The sequence below is a fragment of the Neovison vison genome, chromosome 12 (genome assembly GCF_020171115.1).
Source record: "Neovison vison isolate M4711 chromosome 12, ASM_NN_V1, whole genome shotgun sequence".
Taxonomy (NCBI): Eukaryota; Metazoa; Chordata; class Mammalia; order Carnivora; family Mustelidae; genus Neogale; species Neogale vison.
Window position 1 is genome coordinate 17,236,824 of NC_058102.1, and position 26,590 is coordinate 17,263,413.

General features: G+C 49.8%; 1 protein-coding gene across 2 annotated transcripts in view; it reads right to left on the reverse strand.

Annotated features, from left to right (window-relative positions):
- Nucleotides 1-26,590, reverse strand: part of CHST11 (carbohydrate sulfotransferase 11) — a 259,625-nt gene that overhangs the window by 114,889 nt on the left and 118,146 nt on the right. For both annotated transcript variants that reach the window (XM_044229204.1, XM_044229203.1), the window contains exon 2: nucleotides 21,278-21,363. In XM_044229204.1, coding sequence (XP_044085139.1) covers nucleotides 21,278-21,363 — 86 coding nt within the window. The remainder of the gene's footprint in view (nucleotides 1-21,277; nucleotides 21,364-26,590) is intronic.

Sequence of the window (26,590 nt, forward strand, 5' to 3'; positions counted from 1 at the left end):
TGAACTCAGACAGACTCTCCTGCTGGTCTGGAAAGACCAAGCTGCTGTGATTTCTACAGCTACAAGGAAATGAATTCTACCAAGAACCATGAGAGCTTGGGGAGGAGACCCAAGCCGAGCCTTATAGAGGCCCCAATCCTGGAGGACACCTGGATTGCTGCATGAGCCAAGGACCCAAGTAGGCCTGCCCAGACTCCTGAACCATGAACACTGTGGGACAGTCAATGTGAATTGTCATAAACTGCTAAGTTTGTGGTGACCTGCTAAATAAAACAAATAGAACTAGTAAGGGGCAAGGCTGGACTACAAACCCAGAGCCTGGCTCTAGAGTTCTCACGTGTTACCCCTTTTCTATTTGCCACTCTGGGACCTAGGATGGATGGGAAAGGAGTCACTGAGTAGAATGGTCAGAACAGTCTACTCTTAAGAAGTGTCTCATTCTCACCCCATCTACCCAGCACCCGTATGTTTCAGGAACTACAGGAGTCATAAAGCAGGCACAGAGGCAGGCAGCAGGACCCTGGCATCCAATGGGGAAGAAGGCCCTCACCAAATAACATAACAAGAATAATTACAGTAAGCAAAGGGCTATAGAGAAGTAAAGGTGCTAAGGGAACGCGTAACAGGTCCTAAGGAACACCTTGGCCTGTGTCTGAGCAGGAATCAATCAAGTGGAAGTGAGGAGAGGGGGAAGAGCTTTCTAGGCACAGAGGAAATAGCATGTACAAAGGCCCAGTGGTAGGAAAATGCAAAATGGAGGAGGAACTAAACCAGGTCCCAAATAGCTGGAAGGGAAAGAGGGTCCTGAGATGGCTGAAGAGGGCGACAGGGGCCAGCTCCACTGGAATGACACTGCTCATTATAGCCGACCCTGACCATCTTCCACAAGAGCAATTCACTGCCATATTACCCTGGACAATGGAAACACATTTCATGGAGAACTAATGGCCCAAAGTCAAAAGCACTGCTTTCTGAGAAGGGAACTGGAAATGCTTTCAGACTCAACCAGCCCTTAGAGGTTCATGTTGTGATCCTGGCAGCTGAAAATAGAAATCCTTTGCCACTTGTCTTTTCTTGCATGTAATAACACAGAGACAGTCATGGTCAGTGGCTGTGAGATGTGGGGAGCCACCTGTAGCACGTGTCAAGCTGGAGATAAGGCCCCTCGAGGAAACTCAGGAAGATTGGGACCTTTGGGATTAAGCAAGAAGAACTGCAGTCTTCTGTCTCCTGACCTCAGGCTTACTGGCAAATGTTGGGGGCCTGAAGCTCACTGCGTCCAGCCCCGAGTCACTGGAAGAGGAGCAGCACATGTCCCAGGGGTCTTAAGAGATGGAGACGTAGAGCACTGTGCCAGGCAGCAGCAAAGGGAGTAATGGCAAGAGATAGCAGTGGGTGGAGGGGTCATCTCTTGCTGCTGTCACTTGCCAGCTGTGTGACCTACGGCAAGTTATTAACCTCTCTGAGCTTTGGCGTCATCATCTGTCACATAGCGTGTCTACATTATGGAGTTGTGATGTTTCAGATAAAGTACAGAAAACACCAGAACTACACCTGGAACAGAGAAAGCGTGCAAGGAACCATGAACAGCTAGAAGCGCCGCTGTTATGACCACCGCTCTGTATCATCACCATTGTCATCACCGTGATCACCGTCATCATCACCATGACTACCATCATCATCATGGCATCACCAGCAGCAGCAGCATATCCTATCAAGTACAGAACTGGCCTTATGAACAAGCTTATAAGCTTTAATCTTCCACGGTCTGAGAAATTCGAGTTAAGGATGCGTTCATCGCTCAGGAAGGAGAGAGAAGCCCCCCTCCCTCCAGGTCCCAAATACTGGGAGTGTTCCATTCTTGGTGGCCACGGCTACAGCAGAGAATTCAAGTCCCAAGGTCAAGGACACATACTAATTTTGTCCACCTCACGGGTGCTCTGAACCTGGGCTCCCTAAATCATCTGTTGATTGCAGTCTGGTGCCCTAATTGGTCGGACTCTAGAGAGAAGGACGTGCTGATGTGCTAATGAGAATATTCCAGTCCTTGTGGCAATTACAGTTTGATTTAAATTAATAAATTGGCTTCTCGTTTATTTTTTAAAATCACAGGGGGAAAAAGCCTATTCCCTGGGGCATCTCCAAGGAAATGTTGCATTTGCATCCACAAACACATTTTGACCGTTCTTCGGGGCTCCCCAGGCCAGAGACGGTAATTAAAAACACAAAGCAATCGTGTGTGCTTCCCAGATGCACAGAACGCTTTCACACCCATTTTTTTTTTTTCATTTGCTCTGCCTCGATCTTATAAAGTATTACAATTTTCTTGTTTCTCGGGGGTTGGGTGAATGCTGCTTTTAAGGTTAACATGAATAGACAAAAGTTCTGGTCTTTTAAAAAGAAGTTGTTAGTGACATAATTGTAAGAGGGGGTGTTGGTTAGAATGAATTGTACAGAAGGCTTTATGAGGTTTTAAAAAAGCTTTTCTTATTAAATAACTATAAAACCTCACCAAAATAGCTCAAACAAACTTGGGAGAAGGCCAGTCATAATTAGTGAAAACCTAAAATGCAGAATATTTTTTTTTAAATGCACTTTTAATACGTGAAGTCCACATAGTAAAAAGAAACCCACAGCTAATAAAGCGCCTGTGTCTTTCACAAACAAACAGGACTCCGTGAATTGGGCTGGTGTCCTTATGGAGGGTAAAGGGTCCCACTCTGCGAGCTTGCAGGGAGGAGCCTCGTACGCTCACCAGACCTCCGACTTCTTTATATGAAAAGAAATCCGCTGCCCCGGGAAAGAACTGGATCATCTCTAGAGACCTTCCAGCTCTACAAGACTCTGTCTTTTCTAATTACGTTCACACTAGTAATTTGCTTCTTAAATGCCTTCTTCACGGTGCAGGTGGAGGAAAGGCTACATATTCTAAATTAGCAGGGTTCAAATTAATGAGCTTTTACCATCTTCCAGGTCGATTTGGAGATGAACGAAAATAGAAAAAGAAATGAGATCTAGTAGCACGTAGTCCGACACAGAAGCGCGGGCTCACCTGGTCGATTTCTGCTGCCGGGCCGGCTGTTCAACAGAAGCCCGAGACGGGGCTGCTCAGGTGTTTTGCTTTTTTCAGAAAGAAGACATCAGTCAGCTGCCCGTTGGTCCAGCAGTGGAGAGTAAAAGGATGACCGCTGGGGTCTTTGAAGAAAAGGGAGACAGGCACCTCCGGATGGAAGGACAGATATTGTTGGAAGTTCAACCAATTTTCCAGAACATTTGGGCATCTCCGATTTTTATCCCGGGGAAAAGGTTATTTCAGTGGTTTCAAAGGTTTTGTATCACTGCTTAGAACAAGGATGGGCCTAATAACTACAGGAGCAAAGGCTGATTCTTTGGTGGGTGTTACAGACAGAACGGTGTCCTCCCCAAATCCGTCTGCTGGAGCCCTACCCCCCAGTGGGACTGGATCTGGAGACGCGGCCTTTACAGAGGTAACGAGTTTAAAAGGAGTCATAAGGATGGGGACCTCATCCCTTAGGAGTCAGTATCCTTAGAAGAAGGAGAGACACCAGATCCCTTTCTCCCCACTCTGCTCGCACGGAGAAAAGGCCACGAGAGGCGGACAGGGGTCTGGATGCCAGGAAGGGGCCTCACCAGACCTTGACCCTGCTAATGCCTCCGTCTTGGACTTGCAGCCTCCGGCCAAAAACGTCATCCATCGTGGGAGGCCACCGCTCTGGGCAGTGCCTTGGGACAGAAGTCCTCGCTGACTAATCCCCCCGGGGAACATGCAGTAAGGGGGTACTTGCTGAAATCGAGCTCGGGCGAGAGTACCAGGCCCCGGCTGAAGGACTCCGGGTGCAGCACCCCACTTAATTCTCACACCAGCCACGAGGTGCTATCGGAATCCTCGCTGTCCGTGAATTATTGGCTTTATTGGTTTGTTTGTTCATTCCCTCGTCCCCTTCACTCACTCACTCATCAGACCTCTGGCAAGCAACGCACTTGTAACTTTCTACAGAGGGAACGGCTTGGATTCCGAGAAGGCCTATAACAGACACCAAACGCGCGGCCCACGCGGCCTCGATGTGACCCTGAGACCACAGGACGTGTGATCAGTCCTGAGGGATCGGGGTGTCGCCTCTTACCGTCCCATCTTCCTTGCTGCAACAGCTTCTTCATACCCATTGTTTTAAACCACCTCCGTCCTTTTTCTTCTCCTGCCAATCATGCACTGACCCCTTTTCAGACCTCAAAATTGAGGTTTGCACGTAATTGCTCTGACAATTCCCTCAGTATCGAGGCTGAGACTGAGCGCATCTTAATGAGATGCATAATTGCTTAGCACGATGCTTTCTGTTCACTAACGTTCTGTGATTCCGCTCCGTAATTCATTTACCACCCATCTTCCCTCCATAAAGCCTTCAGGTTCCCCTTCTCCAGCCTGAGACACTGAGAGCGAGCGCTGGGTTTCCCTGGAGTCCCCATTCATCATAGTCATTCTGCTCCTCGGCAATTTCCGGCATGGAGACCCGTTCGCGCTATACCGAAGGCATCTGTTGCTTGAGACACTAGGCGTGGCAGTGGACGGGACCTTCAAGAGGCTGGCGCATTTCTCCAATCCCAAAACAAGATGTTCATCGTCATCGTCACTAAAAATAAATAAGCCTCTCCCGACTTCGCCAGGCAACAGCCGATGGAAAGCCGGTGGCCGGTACAGAGCATTGGACACCGCGTGTGCGGTCATCTACCAGCGGCAGCCTGGGCCACGACTGCACACCAGCAGCGAAATGTTAACACCCACATTAGGCTTGGTACTGGAGTTTACACACCACTCCCGTCGTCTACACCGTCGCTCGAGACAGAGAGAGGCACCAGCATTATTCCCACTTCTAGGGACGAAAGACCTGTGCCCTGGGGCCGGGGGGGCGGGGTGTGTGCTAAGGGACTTGCTCAGGTACACCCTTGTGGTGTGGCGAAGCTGGGACTTTGAACTCAGGACTTCCGGCTCTCAGCCTTGTCCAAAGGCCACCCATGGACCAAATCCAGCCCCCTGTAGTCATTTATACGTGGTCTAGGGCTGTGCTCACCCTGCGGCCGCATAGCTGATCCGTCACAACGGAGACCTACGACGCTCTCTGTCTAGGAAACAGGTGTGGACCTGAGCTAGAACTTCAGGAACCACCTTGGTTTAGTGCTTTAGAATGCTCCGGCAGAATGAGGTACCTTTGGGGTGTCTTGGCTGTTCGTATGTGGGCAACCCTGGAGTGAGCGCTGAACTGGGAGTCAATGGACCCTGCCTATGGCTGTGGGGGTTACTGGCAATGGTCCACACAGACACACCCACTTCTAGGTGCCTGGCCTTGTTCTATCATTTTACTTATCATTTTACTGCTGTGTCTTCATTTAGTCCTTCATTTAGTCCTGAGGCACCTACTGGGATTATCCCTATGTGGACAGAAGAGGAAACTGAGGCACAGAGAGGTTAAGTGACTTGCCTGAGGTCCCCCAGCCAGTGCTGGCAGGGCTGTCTGCCGTACACCAGCTCACTCCACTACTCCCTTCTGGAAACTGGACTTTAAAGCGTGGCCTCGATTCAGTTTGTTAAGAGCCTTAACCATACCGGCCAAGTCCCTTCTGCCCTGTGAGGTTCTAGGGATTAGGATGTGGACATCTTTTGTGGGGCGGTTCTGCCTACCACAGTTTAGGACACAAGTTAACTCCAAGCCACAGGCTGTGAAGGCCCCTGGGTCAAGGGCAAAGTCAAGGACAGCACAAGAGAGGGAGAACAGAGGTCTGCCCTGTTCCCTTAACGGGGTTCTTCTGCAGCAGCTGCTGCACACACTCACTTGAGCTTGAGACTGGCTTGACTTTTATCCCTCAAATAGATCCTTTCCCCAGGCCATTATTAAGGTGCCTACCCCCCCTCCCCGGAACTGATGGGTACAATCTGAGGACTTTCCCAGGATCCCACCGGGTAAAGCTTGTTACCCGGTGGGTAGATCAGAAGCACAGCCACCTTCCAAGATTTGCACTGGATTTGGACACTGCTATTTAGCAAGTTAAATCTGAACAGCGGGACAGATGAAGAAAAGCAGGGTTTCTTAGGCTCAAGAGCACCCCCCCACCCGCACTAATAGGATAACGAATGGTAACAATTTGCCAGGGGTTGTTTATCTTACAAGATGCTTATCACTTCTTCCTCTCTGAGTTACACCATGTACCCTGGGGAGGGAAACACAATTATTAATTGCAATGGACTCTCATTCTCCCAGCTCCTGGTTCTTATTTCAAGATTGCGAGGCTTGAATCCCAGTATTTTTTTACTTATAGCAAAAAGAAAATTGCAGTGTTATAAGCTCTTCTCTGATAAGACAATGAACAAACCAACCAACACAATAAGCTCATTTTTCCACCTGCTCAAGAAAAACGGCACTTGGCTATAACTGGGGGGCAGAAATCAGTTCCTCTAGATCCTTCTCATTAAGAAAGGAGTTGGCAAAATATTTCTCCTGTACTGATCTCTTAAGATCTCAATTTTGAAGAGAGCGATGAATCCGCCCATTTTTTGGCTCTGTTTCGAGGCGTGTTGGAAGAGAAGGCTACTGATTAACAAGAGGTTTGGAGATTATCTGTGGCTTTCTCTTTCCTATTCAGTCCCTTTCCCCCAGGACCATGAATAATTGGATGTCAGCTGCTTCTGAACTCCCCTAGTATCTGCCAATTCCTTTAAAAAGTCACATTTCTTTTCAAACACCAGGTCATTTATGCTGTAAACTGGAGGAAAACCTACTGAGAGCCAAGGCTAAGATTCTAAACGGAGATTAACCACTCTACGAACAAGACAGACCGAAGGCCGAGAGCAGAAAGTGGAGATGCCCTTTGTAAGCCAGTCTAAGTGGTGACAAAACACTTTTGAGGGACATGTCCCATGACAGCCTCCTGATTTCCAAATGTCACTCTAGCATGCAATTTCCCTATAAAATGAGATAAGACTTTCAAGCCGCTCCAGGAGTCCTGGAAAGAAGGTGCTCTGAGAATGATAATTACAGAATTATGAGGCTGTGGATGGCTGGGCTCACTTATTAGCGGAGGGACCGGCTTTCTCAGATTCAGATTTGCCCCTCTGCAAAGATTACAAGTTGTCCCTCGTTCATGGACTTCCAGGTTGCTCTTGAAAAGTGGAACCCAGAATGTTCCTCCTGCAAAACCCAAGAGCTCAGTGTGAGTTTAAGTCCTTAGCCTTGGTGATAAATGAGTTTGGGGGGTGAGTTAACCCTTTCGTACAATTCCATCAGCTGCTGCTGGTTAAACAGGTCTCCGGAAAAGAAGAATGAACTGGGGAGAACACTGCATATGGTCACCGTGTCTCAGCAGGGAAGTGCTTGAACGAGGAACACCCCAAACAGCCTCCCAACCCTTGCACCCATGGAAGAAGTCCCCAGCAGTTTCCCTATCTTGCAGGGCACCATCTCTGGCCTGAGCAATCTTGTTCCTGGTTCAAGGATAATCTGTTGACTCATAAGGGAGGGGGGGAGGCCTGCGTGAGTTTCTGCAAGAGGTCTCAAAGCCTGCAAGCAGAGAGAAGTCGTGGGCTTTGGATACAGGTGCCCAGACCCCCACAATTCTTGCTACGAGCACTGCCTCCTGCCCTGGACCTGGCTTCCCCCCGCTGCGCCTGGAGCACCTGTGATCATCCTGGCACTGAGTCCCCGCTGACCAGAGACAGAGGGCAAGCTTGTTAGTAGTGGTAGCCAGCGTTAGTGGATACTATCCTAGCCCTTGACACAAGTCAACTCATTACATTCTCCGAACAGTTCAAAGAGGCAGGTACTGCAGTTACCCCCATTAGGCGGATAAGGACACTGAGGCATCCAGCATTTAGGAATCAACCCAAGGTTCCTCTGCCAGTAAGCGGGGCTTTAAACCAAGGCAGCCCAATTAGAAGAATGCCGGTTTTCACTGCTGTGCTGTGTGGCCTCTTTAGCTAAAGGTAAATAAATTATTTCCACATTCCTGGCGAGGCAATTCAAGCTCCAGGACATTGAGGTATTTGCCCAAGATCCCACCGCTGATAAGTGAAAAAAGGCAGAATTTCAACTCAGGACTTAGGGCTCTAAATTCTTTTCTCCTCCCATTGAACTGCATTGTTTGAGATCTGTTGCATGTGGCAGGGAGGGCGATGGGGGTAGGGGATGCCTAAAAAACATCATTTGCAAATAAAGGCCTGAATGGGAGGGGCTGTGGTTTGTCGGCCCACTTGGGCTCCTCCTGCCTGTTTCTTAACAAACTGAGGTCAGGAACAGCCCAACCAAAGAAGAGAACAAACCTGGGCTCTGCCACCCAAAGGAGCCCAGCTCCCTCTAAGCGTGCAAATCCCCTTCACCCAAGGGACAAGGCATCCAGGAAGGATGGGGCTGCCTTTTTTTTTTTTTTTTTTAATGTGATAAGCTCAGAAGGTCAGAGAGTTTTGTTTTTTGTTTTTTTTTTTTAAGATTTTATTTATTTGACAGAGAGAGAGATCACAAGTAGGCAGAGAGGCTGACAGAGAGGGGAAGAAGCAGTCTCCCCGCTGAGCAGGGAGCCCGATGCAGGGCTTGATCCCATGACCCTGGGATCATGACCTAAGCAGATGGCAGAGGCTTTAACCCACTGAGCCACCCAGGCACCCAATGGGGCTGCTTTTTAAAGGCACGGCACCCTGTTTCATTTCTCCCTGAGTTGAGCCCCTTAGGAATATTTAATGGCCCCAGTGATACCGCAAGGCTGGTGATCCAGCTAGCCCACCACGGGGCTCTGGGTCCCTGCCACGGACAAGCACCCCACGCTGCACAAACACAGCTTCTACATCCTAAGTTTTCTGAAGCGCCAGGCTCCAGGAGAGATAAGGACCGTTTGCTTCCGCTTTCCGGATCTCCAAAACCCATGCCCTTGTGCCTTGTTATCCAATGCACTGGACCCATGCTGCTTCTAGGAGCCCCCAGGAGGGGGCTGTTTGCTCAAAAGCCTTCCCTGGTTCCCCCCAGGTGAAAACTGTGCATTTCTAAAAGCTCCCCGGGGGATGCCAAGACCACTGGCCCTTGGACCCAGCTTTGAGTAGTACAAGCCCAGAGTCTGAGCTTTGGGACTTGTTACAGTGCCTTTTGTGATGCTCCAGAGCAGCCAAAGCAGAGAACCCAAGCTTTGAAGACGGGAGTTCCCTCCTCACAGGTAGAAGACAGTCCAGCTAAACGGAGCTCTTTCTTCCAAGTGATCTGAACTTGGACTTGCTCAGTTCAGGGATCACATGTGCCTTTCCAGCTTTTGTGCCTGAATAACAATAACAGCAACAGACAGCAAACACTTGTGTTGACCTCACTGATGAAGTGTTTGCAGCGTCTGGATTCATTTAATCCTCACGAGAAGCCTAGGAGGCAGGGGCCAATATTATCCTCATTTTGCACGTGAGAAAATGGGCACAGAGCAGGTCAGGAGCTTTCCCAAGTCAGGGGGTGGCCCCGGGACTCCCGCCCAGGTCGGCCAGTTCCAAGCCCCATGCTCCTGACCGCCTCTAGGCTGTGTGGCCTCAGACGCTCCGCTCTTTCTCAGAGCTTTGCCCCGAACACCGGGGCAGGACGCAAGACCGGATCCAAGCGAGCCCCGAACCTGCTCGGCTCTCATAAACGGAGCTCTGCACCGGCAGGACAGCCTTGTATCCACAGCTAGATCTGTGGATATTCCTGCAGGGAACATGCTGGAGACTGAACAGACGGTCAGAGCCATTTCTCCAATACTTGGAATGACTGCCAGACAGTATACTGGCTGTTGTGTGGCTTTAAAGCCCTGATTTAAGACGAAGGAAAATAAATGTTGCAAAGGCCGTTTTAGGCAGCACCAGAGTCTGCCTGAGTGGCACGCCCCTGTGAAGTATTCCGGAATGGCCAGCTTCTTTCCAGGGCTGCCCAACACCTGCCAAGACTGGGAAGAGGCCAACCCGGCGGGCCGCCCCACATGGTCCTGTAGACACTGAACATAGAAGACGGCTGCAGGCACTGGAGCTGCCGACCTTTCTAGAAGTCAGGAGCCACGGAGGGCGCTGCTCTTCACAAATCCTTGGCCTGTTTGTCCTAACCAGAGGGGCATGGGAGGATCGGATGCCCGCCCAGGAGGGCCAATGATTTTAGTCCCTTGAAAGTGAGCACATCCTTTCCCCTTTGTGGGTTTGCTGACTGTGCGGGGAGCTGGGAGCGGGCTGTCCCTCCGTGGACCCCCCTCCCCTGTGCCCTGGCTGGGGCTGTGCACACCTACAAGCACATGTGTGTACTCACACCTAGTCTAGGTCCATGATCCCATCTGATTACGCTACTCCAGCACCAGGCGCTGACCTGAAATAGTATTTCATCCTGTAATGGTCAGTTTATGGGTGACGCACCTGTCAGAGCCGACACTAACAGAGGGCAAGGGTCTTCGTCCTGAGAGTCCCAGCTTCTAGAAAGTGCTATGCACAGAGCAGGGTTTATGGATTGCCTTGTGTACCCTCCCACACACACACATAGCCATATGTTGAAGCCTAACCCCTGGTACCTGTGAATGTGGCTTTATTTGGAAATAGGGTCATTGCAGATGTAATTAATGAAGATGAAGTCCTACTGGAATACGTGGCCCCCGATCCGATAGGATTCAAGTCCTTTTAAGAAAGGGAAATTTGGGGGCGCCTGGGTGGCTCAGTGGGTTAAGCCGCTGCCTTTGGCTCAGGTCATGATCTCGGGGTCCTGGGATCGAGCCCTGCATCAGGCTCTCTGCTCAGCGGGGAGCCTGCTTCCCTCTCTCTTTCTCTCTGCCTGCCTCTCCGTCTGCTTGTGATCTCTGTCAAGTGAACAAATAAAATCTTTAAAAATAAAAAAATAAAAAAGAAAGAGAAATCTGGACACACATGCATATGCGTGCGCGCGCACACACACACACACACACACAGAGAACACCACAAGAGGGGAAAAACAGAGCCCGAGGGGACACTCCTACAAGCGAGACAAAGGTTGCCGACAAACCACCAGAAGCTGGGAAAGGGGCATGAAACAGGTTCTCCCTTGCGGTGCTCAGAAGGAACCAACCCTGCCAACACCTTGATCTTGGACTTCTGGCCTCCGGCGCTGTGAGACATGAAGTTTCGGTTGTAAGCCCCCCAGTCTGCAGCCTCAGCAAAGTACCCCAGTAGGTACACAGAGGGAGGGGAGGGAGGGGAACCGAGGAATTTCAGCTCCATTTCAATCAATGCACATTTATGAAGTGCTGCTTGCGCCGCAGGCCTTGGGAGGAGGAGGAAAGGAGGGAGGACAGGAGGGAAGAAGGAAACAGGGCTGGATGTGGACTAAGTATTGAGGCAGAGGGAGATCTGGCTTGAGGACTCCCCCCACCCCACCCCTGCATTCCTCTCAGGCTGAGGCTCGCTTTCCCCAGGTCCTTCAAGCCCCGGGCCCCTGAACCTGTTCTCTCCAACCTCACACTCTGACACACGCTGGCCTCCAGGAAGAATGTAACCAGATGCAAGTGGAGATGGAAATGATCGATGCCTTTCTAAGCATCGACCCTTCCATGGTACTTGTACACAAAAATGTTTTTAGGGGAGACACAGGCATCGGCTTGCCTTAGAGACATACTCTCTGGATCAGGGGCATCACTTGACCCCAGGAGACCTCCTGCCTTCGTTGAAGCCCCGATCACCCCCTCAGCCCGAATGTCCACATACCAGACTTGCTCAAAGCACAGTCGAGTCGCTCCCCTCACTGCCCAAACCCCTGGGGAGCCCGTCCTGTAGCTGGCCCGAAACAGCAAGCAGGTGAACAAGACACAGCCCCTGCCTTCAAGGGGCTCAAGGCCGAGTAACATCATTTCAGATGCACAGGCTGAGTGTCCCGAACGAGGGAAATGTGGGCACAGGGGTGTGGTGAGGGGGCATATTAGAGGCCTGCACTATCCAATAGGACAGTCAGCAACCACATGTGTATGTCACTGAGCAGAGGACATACAACCAGTCTGAGCTATGCTGTGTCAAATACACATCAGACTTCAAGGACTTAGTACAAAAGCAAGAGCGTAAAATATCTCATTATTGTTTTAATCTTAAAGGAGGCTCCACGTCCCACGTGGGGCTTGAACTCAGGATCCTGAGATCAAGAGTCACATGCTCTACTGCCTGAACCAGCCAGGTGCCCTAAGAACACAACATATCCTAATAATTTTATATTGAGTACAATTTTCAATTGGATGTACTGGGCTAAATAAAATATACCATTAAAATGAACCTCACCTGTTTTCTTCTAACTTTTCCAAATGTGTTAGCTAGAAAATTTCAAATTATATATGTAAGTCCTGTTTATTCCTGGTAGGTAGCACCATTCTGGAAGGACATTTAACCTGAGCTTGAGGAGAAAAAATAAAAATCAGGGAGAGCTTCCTGAAAGATGTTTCATCTGAGGTAATAAAAAACAAAAACAAAAACAAACCAGCATTGATTGAATAACTTGCCATTTGCCCAGAACTTTTCATATACTTTTAAAGTTATTATTATTTCTTAAATTTGACAGAGAGAGATCACAAGGAGGCGGAGAGGCAGGCAGAGAGAGGAGGAAGCAGGCTCCCTATTGAGCAGAGAGCCCGATGCCGGGCTTGATCCCAGGACCCTGAGATCCTGACCTGAGCCGAAGGCAGAGGCTTAACTCACTGAACCACCCAGGCTCCCCTTTTCATATACTTACTAATTTAATCTTTAATAACTAAACTGTTGTTATTTGGGTCCTTCTTTTTTTTTTTTTTTTTTTTTTAAGATGTCTTTCTTTATTGGGGGGTGGACAGAAGGAGAGGGAGAAAGAAACTTAAGCAGACTCCACACTGAGTGCAGAGCCCTGCATGGGGCTGGACCCAGGGCTCAATCTCACGCCCCTGAGATCATGACCCTTGAGACCATGACCTGAGTCAAAACCAAGAGTTGGACACTTAACCAACTGCGCCACCCAGACATCCCTTTATTCCTTCTTTATAAACAAGGTCTCCAGTGCTAGAAAACTTTAACTGTTTGCCATGATTTCATAGTAATTAGTGGTGAAGATGGGTTGGAAAGCCTGCTCCCCACCAGATCTGCACCAGATCCCCACTTCACCATCAGGAAGGGAGCGAGAGGGGGCAGAAGACAATACCCACCCCCGCCCAGGTCTCTCCAACAGAGAAGGTGAGAACAAGCCAGGGCTTAGTATCAGCCCTACGCATCTGACAAGGTTCAAATCCAAATGGCTGAGAAGCTACTTGAGTCATGTAATTTAAAGAAAAATCAAATTATGTAAAAGTCTCTTATAATTGAGGGTAATTTAGGAAATAGCTTCCTAAAAATGGCAGATTTTACAGCTGTGTTGCCATACAGAAACTGCTGAGGTCATTTTTTCATTCGGATGCCCTTCTCTGGCTGGAAGAGGCCAGACTGCAGTCACACAGACTAACACAGAAAAACCCCATTAAGGCACTGAGCTCACTACCTAGGTTTGAATATACGGCGTCAAACGAGGCTTCCCGAAACGGACCAACGGCCTATAAAGATGGGCTGAGTGAAACGTGGATGAAGCCATGGGCTCAATGGCATCACACAGAGAGGGAGTTGACTTTAGCTACTACTGAAGCACTTCACTAGGGACAGGGGGATATGACAATAAAGGAGAGGTTTAAACCCAGTAGCCCTCTCTGCCATGGTCCGGGCTATGGGCTGAGTGTACAGGTACCCACACACACATCACACACTCATAGACACACGCACACACACACATCACACACACAAAGGCACCCATGGCCTTACCGATCAGCATGTCCAGGCTCTTAATAACAGAGTCAACCAGACATGTCACATAAATCAAAATATTTAGGAAGTGCCCATGATGAACAGCTAGTAGCTTCCAAGTAAGAGGAAATCATTCTAGCTTATTATTATTCAACAAAACTCCAAGTGAGCACCTGCAAAGTGTCTGAGCCTATAATATAAGGGACCAGCATGGCCCAGACCCTGTAAGAGAAGTCCCAGGTCACCTAAATCAACTCAGATCATGGTTGGCTATCAATTAACACTATTAACACCACCAACTCTTCCTGGTTACAATCTCAGGTGCTTCCCCCACCCCAGGTGCTTTTTATACAGGATTTCGAAACTCACAGAACTCCAAGACCGTATTGTGTTCCCATTTTTTTTTTTTTTAGATTTTATTTATTTATTTGACAGACAGAGATCACAAGTAGGCAGAGAGGCAGGCAGAGAGAGAGAAGAGAGGAGGAAGAGGCTCCCTGCTGAGCAGAGAGCCTGATGCTGAGCTTGATCCCAGGACCCTGGGATCATGACCTGAGCCGAAGGCATAGGCTTTAACCCACTGAGCCACCCAGGCGCCCCTATTGTGTTCCAATTTTACAAATCAAGAAACCAATGCTTGGGAGGTCAAGTCATTGCCCCAGCTCATACGTCTGGGCTGGAACAGCCCCCCGCCAGTGCCTTCAAGCACCCAATTCTCTCCTCTGACCCAAATCATGTCTGATCGAGTCCCCATCTGTCCTGGCTTGATTGGAAATCTGACCAGGGTGCCTTCCCTGGTTCAAAGAGATAGAGCAACCGGCCCCGGCAACAGAGGCGGCCCGCTGTCCCTGAGTTTTGCAATGGGCTTGCACATCTATTGTAATTTGCAATTAATAATGAAGCATTCTCCCAAGCACTGTGTGTAAGATCAAGTTCATGTAATATTTCATCTTTGCCAGCCAGCTGCCTTTCTGCAAGGCTGACAGTAAGTAATATCTTTGCATAAGGAGCCGGTCCACAACTAAATCAATTAATCCCTCCTTGGCTGGTAGACAGCTGTTGGGTCAAAACAAGATAATTAGACGGACTCGTCATTTACCAGGTGGTTGGTAATGAAGGGATTAATTGCCCAGAGTTGGAAGCCGCACAATGTCTGCTCATCCTTGCCTTCTCCGGCGAGTCCGACCATGAGCCGCAGTCTTCCCAAACGAAACTTCTGAAGGCCGGGGGCCTCTCCTCCTTTCGCACTTATTGGAAAGACCAGAGCTGTTCCTTGTGAAGTGCCCGTCTGATGCGTGGCATGGAAAAAGTCTGGGTTCTCATCCTTACGGGGTCCAGAGCTGCGTGGCTCAAATGTCCCTGACACAGGGCCGCTCCTGAAACCCTGCCTGGAGGCTCTGCCTCTTGGGTCTGTCCCCACGGTGCTGGTGGAGTCCCCCACCCAACTGAGGGCCTCGACTCCCGAACCGGCCAGTGGAGCATGAAGGGATGTGAGTCCCAGGAGGCTGAGTGCTCAAAACTGACCCAGGGCCTTCATAAGAAACGACAGGGAGCCGTCTCGGTGGATATGCTTTGAGGGGCTGGTCCCAGAATGGGTTACTTAAGAACCAAAGAGTTTTGAACTCAAGGGACCCCTACGGACCCACCAATCCAGTGCTTCTGAACACTGCCGCCCCCCAGAATCACCGGACAGTTCTGAAAAACACCAACACGCCAACTCTATCCCAGACCCAGCAACAAAAGCAGACTCTCGGGGTGGGGCCTGGGCGCTGGACATTGTTTCAAAGCTCCCTGAGGGGTCCCCATGGGTATCCAGAGTTGAGAACCCCAGATCTCAGTCATTTTGTCAAAGAGGCCGCCACAGCAAGGAGGGGAGAAGCCCCACAGTTTACAAGCAGCTTGACTCTGAAACAGCACTTGGCTCAGGAGTTGTACAGGATCTCCTCTGGGCTCCCTGGAACCACCAATCCTGCAGGCAGGTAAAGACTACACCTCCACAATGGTAGACAAGCCTAATCTGGGTGGGACCACCCTGTCCCTCCTGCCTTCTCTCTAACCAGCTCCCTGCATGCTCTCCACTCTGGCCACAAACCCCTCTCCAATCCCAGAACGTGCCATGGATGAGCCCACTTGGGGCCCACGCTTCTACTGTTCCTCCCCTCCTTGATGCTGTTCCCTCTTCTCTGTCAGATGACGCCTGATGTGTCTTCAAAGGCCTAGCTACGGCCACCCCCTCTACAAAACCTCCCACTTGCCCTGTATCTTAAAGTGTTGGTTACTTACCCCTGATTCTCCCATACCGGAAAAGCCTCTATTATCAGCATTTATCACACCCGCCTACCCCGTGCCTCTCCTCCCCATACCTCTTCCCCCTGTTTAGCCTATAAACGTGTGCAGAAGAAACAAAGCTTGGCAAGCATTGCTGAAAAGGCTATTTAGGTTGGTGCTAAAAGAGCCCCCACTCCAACCCCTTTGGACAGTTCAAGCTTTTATCAGTCTAAACTTAATCAAAGACCCCGACTTCCTAATTTCACCGAGACTCACTATCCCACAGCAGAGTTTGTGAGGGTGACTCCTACTCAGCCTAGCTGCCGCCAAGAGACAAAGGCCTCTCCAAATATCAGGTTTGGGAAACAGAAAACAAAATGGCGGCCATTTACCGGACACCGACTGTGCATTCTGCATCACTCCACAAGCCTTGGCCCCTGACCTCGGGAACTTTCACCAACAATCCTGAGCACATCTGTCTCAGCTTGAGTCACTAGGGACGAGAACCTCAAGAAAGCATTTTTCTCCTCCACCTGGAAAAGATGAAGGGATTGGCTCTCCTCTTCTTCCTACCTCACCAGGTCGGACGGGCGCTACCACTGCGGACCTGTGCAAGCTCCGCAAGTTGCTCTGTTAACTGAACCTCTCAGTTGACTTATCTGAAGAATGGGGTTCAACCTTCCTTGTCAGGTTCTTGTGAAGATTCGACAAGATACGTGCAGAAATGCCTCAAACAGTGTGGTCTCATGGAGTGAAAGCAGATCACACTTTCAGGGAAGAGTCACTTTCCTTCCTTGCTCCCTCTTTCGATCCTTCCTCCTGGAGCCTAAGTTATAGAGAAGTAACTCTACTTTAGCATCTTGAAGACTGGACCAAATAACAGATATTTGTTTTTTCCTCAAAAAAAAAAAAAAAAAAAAAAAAGTTGGGGGGGCCTCAAACAGTTCACCCAGAATACCACTAGATCCCTCAAACACAGACTGGCCCTCCTAGGCCCTCAGAAATGTCCATCGACAGCTGGACCTAGTGTACTCCTGCAAGCCGTCTAGACTCTGCGTTTATGAATTCCCTGGTCAGCCCCTCAGCCGCACATCTGTCTTCTTGGAACATGGTAATCACAGAGCAGGGAGAAATGCTAAAGAAAGCACCAGGCAGGGCAGGGCTGAACCACATGAGTGATGCTGTGAAGATTTCAGGGAACCCACGAGAGGACCAGGAGGTGGGCGGGGCAGGAGGACAAGCTGTCTCGCTCCCACTGGCGCTCTTGGGGCAATTATGGCCCTACTGACGGCTGCCGACGAGCTCTGCCCTGTGAGTCTGAGATACGCCAGGGTGGCCCACAGATGTGCTCGGCCCACAAATGTGCAGTTGGCAACCCCTGAACTTTCGGTGACTTGACACCCGCTGATCTGATCAGCAATTACATTTTATTTCGGGGCCAGGGAGACAGCGGAGAACCAGGAAAATTATAAGACATCAGAGCACAGTTCTTCTAAGAATATCAACCGTAAACTTTTTTTAAATCAATTGTTGTTTCAGTGGTTAGGGGATTCGTGAGGTCCTGAAATAATAAAACCATGGACCCAAAAATCCGATTATAGCCAATTGTCCCCCAGAGAGCTTTTTAAATCTTTGTCCAATAAAAATCTGGGTATGGGGGTGCCTGGGAGGCTCAGTGGGTTAAAGCCTCTGCTTTCAGCTCAGGTCATGATCCCAGGGTCCATGGTTCGAGCCCCGCATCGGGCTCTCTGCTCAGCGGAGAGCCTGCTTCCCCTCCTCTCTCTCTGCCTGCCTCTCTGCCTACTTGTGATCTCTGTCTATCAAATAAATAAATAAATAAATAAATAAAATCTTTTAAAAAAAAAATCTGGGTGTGATTCTGTTGTTGTTCTGTTGCTTTCGTGCCAAGAGAACTCTGCTGGTAACAGTGAGCGGAGCATAGAGATCAATGGATGTGTAGTGTGTCCTGGGTTTGACTCTTTATGCTGCTTCTTACCAGCTGTGTGGCCCTAGGCAAGCTATGGAACTTCCCTGGCCTTGGCTCTCCCATTTGTGAAATGGGAGTGGCAGACCTCATTTGGGGCTTATCGTAAGCATTCCCTGAGATGTTTAGAACCATCGAGAAAACATCGGGTCTACAGCACTGGTACATGGTAACGAAGATAGTACCTTCTTGCTCTAACATTCATTTCTTTTTTTTTTTTTTTAAGCTTTTATTTATTTATTTATTTATTTGACAGATGGAGATCATAAGTAGGCAGAGAGGCAGGCAGAGAGAGAGGAGGCAGCAGGCTCCCCGCTGAGCAGAGAGCCCCATGCAGGGCTTGATCCCAGGACCCTGAGACCATGACCTGAGCCGAAGGCAGAGGCTTTAACCCACTGAACCACACAGGCTTCTCTCTAACAATCCTTTCTTATCTACAATAAACAGTTCTGTTGTCACCATCGTATATCAAACCCAAATAACCAATCAGCCTAAGATGGGGAAATGGCAGCACTAGGAGCCATTTGGTTTCTAGCAAAACTGGCAGGCTTTGTCATCTGCCTCTGTCAGAACATCAGTCCAGGCCCGGCAGCTTCAGCAGGTTGGCTGGTGGGAAAACATGACAGAGCACAACCAAGCCCAGTCGGGTCCAGAGTCTGTAAAAGTCTTGGGGACACGAAACTTACTAAACTCAACAGGGGTGGCTGCTCCCTTCTCTCCTCTCCACGCCTAGCTCACAGCAGCCCAAAGGATCCCCAAGAGAGTGTCTCTGAGAAGCACCACTGACTGTATTTGCGTGGGAATAGAACATAATTGCAGCTTGTAAAGGAAACCAGCCTAAGAAAAAACATCCCGGGCAACATCCCGAGGAAATGGGGAGATCTTCCTGCGGGGACATTTCCCTGGTTGCCAGAGAAGGGGGCCCACGACAGCTTGCCCACGACATTCTTGATGGAGGTGACTCACCCACCTACGCCCTCACAAACGGCTCCCAGAGCTGCCTCTCCAGCCCCATCATCCCTCCCAGGTCCTAGGCTGCTGCTAAATGAGCTTCTCACCCGGAAAACAAAACGCCGCCACAAAGAAGAGATGACCTCTACCCACGCAGGTCGTTGCTCCTTTGGTGGGTTTACAAACAGGCCAAGCTGGGTCTCCCTTTCCAGTCAACTCGTTCATGCCAGCTCTGGGACAACAAGAGGAACCAGACACGGAGGGCTAACCACGCACGCCCAGATGTCTGGTGCCCAGTGCCCGGCGCTTGTAATAGTGAAGAAATGAATGCGTGAACAAGTGAATGAATCCAGGAATGGACAAACTCCATAGGAGGCACTGAGCAAAGTCCATCTTCTCCAGCAAACCTGCAAGCCAGGGACTGTGAGCATCGCCTTACAGAGGACGGCCAGCGGTCTCAGAGGGGTCCGGTACCTGGCCCACACTCACGCAGCCAGGGAATGAAGAAACCAGGCTCTGAACCCACGTCTGACTCTCAAGTCGAGACTTCCAGTATGGAAACCACCCTCATGACCATGATAACGACAAATGTTTACACAGCCCTGACCCATCGGAGTTATTTTATCCTCCCCGCATTCCAGAGACGTGGACTCATCACGTATTCAAGCCGCACAGCCAGCTGGAGAGGAGGTAGGGATGTGAACACACTCTTTCATTCTTCCCATCACAGGTACGCGGGGGCACCGTCTACAGACCAGGCCCTGTGTTAGGGGTTAGGGATAGACAGTGAACAGCACAGACACAGTCCAAGGACCTCCTGTCCAGGGGTGGGGGGGTGGGGGGGGTCTACTTCAGAACTAAGCTCCTCCCACGACACCATATGCCGCCCACAGAATTTCCCCCAGGAAAACAGCAGTGCTTCAGCAACTGTATTTTGCAAGGGAAAATGATCTGAACCAGAGCATATCTACAAAAAGATAGGAATGGTTTGCCTCTCGGTAGCCTGTGATGTTCCCCAACACAGCTTCCCAGAAACCTTATTCCTTGTCAAGGCCAGTTCTGCTCTTCCTAAACACGGGTATGTGAACATGTTAGGAGACTTGCCTCTAATAATCAGCTTAATTGGGCGCCAAAGAAAACCCAAATAACTATTCCCTGCTGAGTCACCAGAAAACCCAGTAAGGAAGCCTGGGGAGATGGGAGTCTGCAGTCACCTGGCTAACCAGGCCTGCCATGCTGGAACGCCCAAGCAGTGGTGCTGATGAGGGAGTGGATTCAGCTGGTTAGGACACCCATGCACAAGCCCAGGAGCCCATTTTTCCAGAAGGGAGTGTAGGTAAGAGACAGGGAAGATCTGTGGGATTAGAAAGTTCCCTCTGCGAGACCTCAGGGAATGCAGCATCTTTGAGCACCATATTTTATCTTCCTCTACCAAGCACCTTAGTCCACAAAAATACTAAATTAAGAATTTGATACCCAAAAAAAAAAAAAAAAAAAGAAAGCTCAGAGACTAAAAGCCAAAGCCAAAGCAGTACATTTTTTTCCTTTGCTCAACAGCAATCAAAGGTCAGCCCACTAGTAGCTCACTTACTAGTCCCAGTATCAAGTTCCCGCAAGAGAACCAGCCTTAGAGTCTCATCAGACCCACACACATCACAGAGGCCATCGCCATGGTGACCAGGCCTCTTCCCCCGGCTCCTAGCTTTCTGCCAGGACATATTCCCTTGATTGGAGCTTAGTTCACTCCAAGAGAAACTCTTCACGATCAAGCTCAATTTACCATGACAGTCACTTCACAAAAAGCAACCCCTTCCGCCCACCAGAATGGAATCTTGGTACCAGCTACAGTGAGGGGGAATCCTTGGGGGATCGATCTTGGACTTGAATGGACCAATGGAACAGGGAGACAGGTTCACCCACACGCGAACCTTCTTTGGGGGTGCTAAGGGGGGACACTGCCCAGACGGCTAAGTTCAGAGCCCCATTTCTGGAACCTGTGACTATACAGATCTCAAACCTGGGCAGGTCTGAAAGCTTAGTCGAGAACTATACCAAAGGGTTTCTCGAATTCTAAATTCTGCTCGCTAGAATTTCAGAGCCATGACATGGAGCAAGGGTGACCAAGAAAACGACCACTGAAGGTAAAATGCCAAGCAGTGCCAGGAAGTTTCAAATTCCGCAAGAACCAGATTTTGGAGACTTTCATTCTCCCCTCTCCTCCAAAGACTGATGCATGGAGACCAAGCCAAGAAAGGAAGAAAATTTCCGGGGCTTACCTGGGTTGGGTTGTAGAGTTCCTGCAGGGGGCTTCGAGACCCCTTCCGACAGCAGATGTCCACACCGAAGGGGTTCCTCCGCATGACTGAGGAGAGAAAGTGAAGGCTCATCAGAAATGAGCAACAAAAGCTTGTTGTCTGACAAAGAAAAAGGCACAGAGGTCGGTGGGGAAGAAGAAACAGGTAGGAAAGGAAGAGAGAGAAAGTCAGCTTCTAGCAAAGCTACTGTTCCTTTATCCAATGGTACGTCTTCCCCAGCTTGCAAGCATCTCCACACTCAGAAGGTCATAAATAATCTAAAACATTCTTTCCCCCAACTTTTTAGGAAAACAAGTCAGGCATCTGAAACTCACCAAAATGAAGCTACTTACGAGAAGAGTGAAAAGTTTGTTCCCAGGGAGTGAGCTCTAGGAGCACCAGGCTTGGTGATATATTTCAAATTGAGGCCTCAATGATCAATTACAACCTCTTATTCCTGCCCTCCCTACCCCCTCCCCCGCTCCAGCACCTGGTTTTGGTCACCTGAGCACCCTGCAGGGCCTCCCCCTGGAGGGCCCTCCCCACTGGCTCAGTGAGTGCCCGGTCACCCTAAAGCCTCTTGTAAATTAGGTTATTTTTAATGAACGTATTCAGGTCAAGGCACAAAGGACAAGGGCTTATAGTTCTAAACAGACAGGAGGGCACTTATAAATAATAAAAGAAGGGTAAGGGGTGCTTGGGTGGTTCTGTCAGTTACACATCTGACTTTTTTTTTTTTTTCCAATTTATTTATTTTCAGAAAAACAGTATTCATTATTTTTTCACCACACCCAGTGCTCCATGCAAGCCGTGCCCTCTATAATACCCACCACCTGACTTTTGATCTCAGCTCAGTTCTTGATCTCGGGGTTGTGAGTTCAAGCCCCACGCTGGGCTCCACGCTGGGTCTGGAGCCCACAAAAAAGAAAAGTTAAAAAATAAAATAAGAGAGGGAGAATTAAGGGAACTCCTCAAAAGCCAACGGCATTGGGGACACTCAGCACTATTTTTTAAAGGTTTTATTTTTAAGTAAACTCTACACCCAATGTGAGGTTCGAACTCACAATTTCAAGATCAGGAGTCACATGCTCCACCGCATAAGCCAGCCAGGCGCCACCCCCCACCCCTGACCTCCAAGAACTATTTTTTTTTTTTTTAAAGATTTCACTTATCTATTTGACAGACAGAAACCACAAGTAGGCAGAAGGCAGGCACAGAGAAAGGGGGAGGCAGGCTCCCTGTCCAGCAGAGAGCCCGATGCGGGGCTCGATCCCAAGACCCTGGGATCATGACCTGAGCCGAAGGCAGAGACTCTAACCCACTGAGCCACCCAGGCGCCCCTCCAAGAACTATTTTTAAGTGGAAAAGAGTTTTTCTTTTCTCTTTCTCCTTGCTCACCAACACTATCATTCTGGGCCCTCCCTCCCAGAGCCTAACACACAGTCACCTATTGGTAATTATTTGTTGAAGGGAGGACGGTGAGGAGGGAGAAACGAATGAATGAGAGAACAAGTGTTTTCTTCTCCCACAAGAGGCTATTTTCTCGTGCAATGATATGGTAGGGCATGGGAGTGGGGGGGGGTGACGGACAAGGAAAGCAGATCCATCCAGAACCCTAAAGAATGCGTCCTTCTGTAGCAGCCGTGGAGTGGACCCAGGATGTTCCCTGCAGCAGACAGCCCGGGGTTTGCATTCTGGCTCAACTGCATTCCAGCTGCGTGACCTTTGGCAAGGCACCTAACCTTGCTGTGCCTGTGTTTCTTCAGCTGTGAGGTGGCGCGGGCTGTGAGGATTCTGTGAGTTACTCCTATCTGCAGAATGCTTACACCGGCGTGCAGGCCAAAAAACGTTTCTTACAAATTTCTGAAGGCATCAGATCATACACTGGATTTGCACATAACAATTCCCAACAAAAACCCGCTTACACCCAGGAGGGAAGGGCAGAACCTCTCTGCTCTTGAGCCATCCAGCGAGCTGATGGGAAGTCAGCAGACCTCAAAGTCTTCTCTGGGGGGCGCCTGGGTGGCTCAGCATCTGCCTTAAGCTCAGGTCATGATCCAAGGGTCCTGGGGTCGAGCCCCACATCGGGCTCCCTGCTCAGCAGGAAGCCTGCTTCTCCCTCTCCCCCTGCTGACGTTCCCTCTCTGGCTGTCTCTCTCTGTCAAATAAATGAAAGGGCGCCTGGGTGGCTCAGTGGGTTAAGCCTCTGCCTTCGGCTCAGGTCATGATCTCAGGGTCCTCAGATCAAGCCCTGCATTGGGCTCTCTGCTCAGTGGGGAACCTGTTTTCCTCTCTCTCTCTGCCTTCCTCTGTGCCTACTTGTGATCTCTCTCTCTGGCAGATAAATAAATAAAATCTTAAAAAAAAAAACATAAAAGATACTATTTAAAATTTTTTTTGAAAAAAATGAAAAAATCTTTAAAAAAAAAAAAAAGGCTTCTCTGACTGGAAAGCCACAGAAGGCTGGGAGGGCTGGCCGAAGAGGGACACACTCGGGCCCCTCCCTCGCTCAGAAGCCTGCCTGAGGTTGGGAGGGTGAGGAAAGCCATCTCTGCACGGAGCCAGTTACTTCTGGATATTCTCCAGGTGAGTCGATGCTTTCTCAGGCAGTTCTCTTTTGGCGTGCCCCTCGGAGCCACTTGGAAATCCTCAGAGTAAAGCATTGCTTCCAGGAACCTGGAGACTGTATGCTCTTCCCCTTCTCCTTTGCCTCCAAGAGCAGGGTCACTGCTTTTTTTCTGTGAAGGGCAGGCAGCACCTCGGCCCGGTGCCCCAAGTCTCTGGGGCACCTTGTCATTAGTGCCCAAGTCTCTGGGGCACCTTGTCATTAGCCCGGGACAGCCCAGAACCCAATGGGTGTGGCTGCATGCCAACACCGCTCCATTCACGGACACAGAACGTGAATTTCGTGTCATTTTCATGTGTCAGGAAATCTTCTTTGGATGATTTTTCCATGTCACAGAAACAGGCGCGGCCCATGGGCTTCATTGGCTGACACCCCCCCCCAACCCCAGAGAGCAGTCCCCAGGATCCCGGGGTCAGCCGAAAAAGCCCCAGACACGTGCCGCCTCCCCACAGCCCTCTCCCGCAAGGCGATCTGCGGGCAAATGTCCACCCACAAAAGCTGTTAGAATTTGATTAGGCTGTCCGGGGGTGGGGGGTGGGGGGAAACACTGCCTCTTTGTTCTTCTACCAAAGCCTCGAGAAGAAGGGGGAAAATCCACGTTGTGTTTTTCTTTAATTTATTGCTTCATTTTTCATTTCCACCAAAAAACGAGGTAAACTGTTAAATGCATGCAACTTGCCCTCGGTGCACAATGACATAGCAACACTTTGGAGGAGAAAAAACAGCCATAAAACTTATAAAATTATGCTCACGCCGTGCAAGATTAAACCCTCCCCATGGCGGCAGACAGGCTCACGGAGACAGAGGCTGCAGGACCGCCGCGGTGAAAACCTTACCATGGAGTCCATTAAAAGTCAGCTTTTATGGGGGGCAGTATTATTTAATTGGTTTATTTTTCTAATACAAGGCCTTTAAAATGCTTTGACCGTGTGGGGCCTGCAACACAGGCCCTTTCCCAAGGCCGCCCGCCCTCTGTGCCTCCTCCAGCCCTGGCCATGCGCACTCTGTCGGGCGCCCCAGGAACCAGCTTCGGCACCCCAGGCCACCAAAGCCAAAGGGGTCTTGTGTGCTGTTTATGAGAATGATAACAATCTTACTATTTACCAAGTACTCGTATGCCAGGCACTTGGTTAAGCATAACCCTTCCCACGGTGAAGGAAGGACCGCATTTTATAGGTCTGAGCCTCTGTTAACTTCAGAAGCTTGACCAAGGTCAAGACCACGGGAGTGGAAAGTAACCACTCGAAGGTTCAGACCTGACTGCTAGGCTCTTCACATCCCAACAAGGACAGTGAGGACCTGCTGAGTGCCCGGGAGACAAAGGAAGGGTTGGCAATTACGCACCTAAGTATTAAGTATGTCGTTCCCATGAGCGTTTTAGGTAAAGTGGCATCAGAGAAGGTTGAGTGAGTGACACACACAGAGATGGTAGCGGGTACAGTTTAGAGAGGGCTCATGGTACGCCCTGTAGCTGACACATGTCATCTGCACAGCAGCTGTATGGGGTGGGTACCACCACTGTTCCCACTTTATGGATAGGAATATTGAAGCACAGCAGGACTAGGTAACTTGCCCGGGTCTCGCGACTAAGAGGGGAAGTGTGGACTCCAACAGCGCCCGTCCGTGCTCGCAGCTGGAATACTGGACCCATGGTCAGATGCCAGGTCCACCACGCAACTTTCTAGCTTGGCCCAAGACTGGGTTGGCCACACCTAGGGCAAGGGATCTAAAAGGTAATCCAGTGTCACAGGGGTCATTAAAATGATGTGATGCGACAGACTAAAAACTAACCGTTACTACGCTCCATTCATTCAATAAACTTCCCAAGTGCCTACAGCATGCCAGGCATGGGCAGAGGGGTATGGACTACAGACCACCCCCTTCTTATTCACATTTCCCCCTGCTGCTTGGCACACAGTAGGCACACAAAAAAGCCTGTGACTGAGCTAGGATTTAAGGCTTCCTTCACAAGCCTTGGACAGGCTGTTTTCTACTATATAAGGAAGAAACCACCAGTAGCATTCAACAGCTGTTCTTTTTTTTCCTTTGAAAATAAAAGGTCTGGTGATCAAAAGCCCTAAGAAAGAAATCCCTGAGGACATTTAACAGTGGCCTCCTGCTGTCCACGCGACACCACAGGTTTTATTTAGCTGCAACACTTGCTTTTCTCTTTCCCTTTCAAAACCCCAATCAACGGAACTCAAGACCGTTCGGTAAGAATCAAATTGGCTCAATTTACAGCACGATTTCTTGGACCCATTCTCTGATACATGAATGAAGCTAAAATCAGAATCAAGCCCCTGTGTTTGTTTTATGATGACAAAGAGCACATTGTTTCTACATGGATCCTCTACTCAAAATAAACGGACAGCAGGTGACACAAAGTGGGCTCCCGGCAAGGGGGTGGAGCCCGCCTCACCCTCTGAGTGGCTCCCTCTGACCTTGCCTTTGCTTCTGGGCTGCTTGGGAGCTCCTGGATGGCTAATGTGGGTCTGAGGACATAAAACTGCAAGGCCCTGGGCCCCTGGGTGGGAGCTCACTTTTGATGCATTTTAGAAAACTACAGACTGGGGCACCTGGGTGGCTCAGTGGGTTAAAGCCTCTGCCTTCAGCTCAGGTCATGATCCCAGGGTCCTGGGATGGAGCTTGGCATCAGGGTCTCTGCTCAG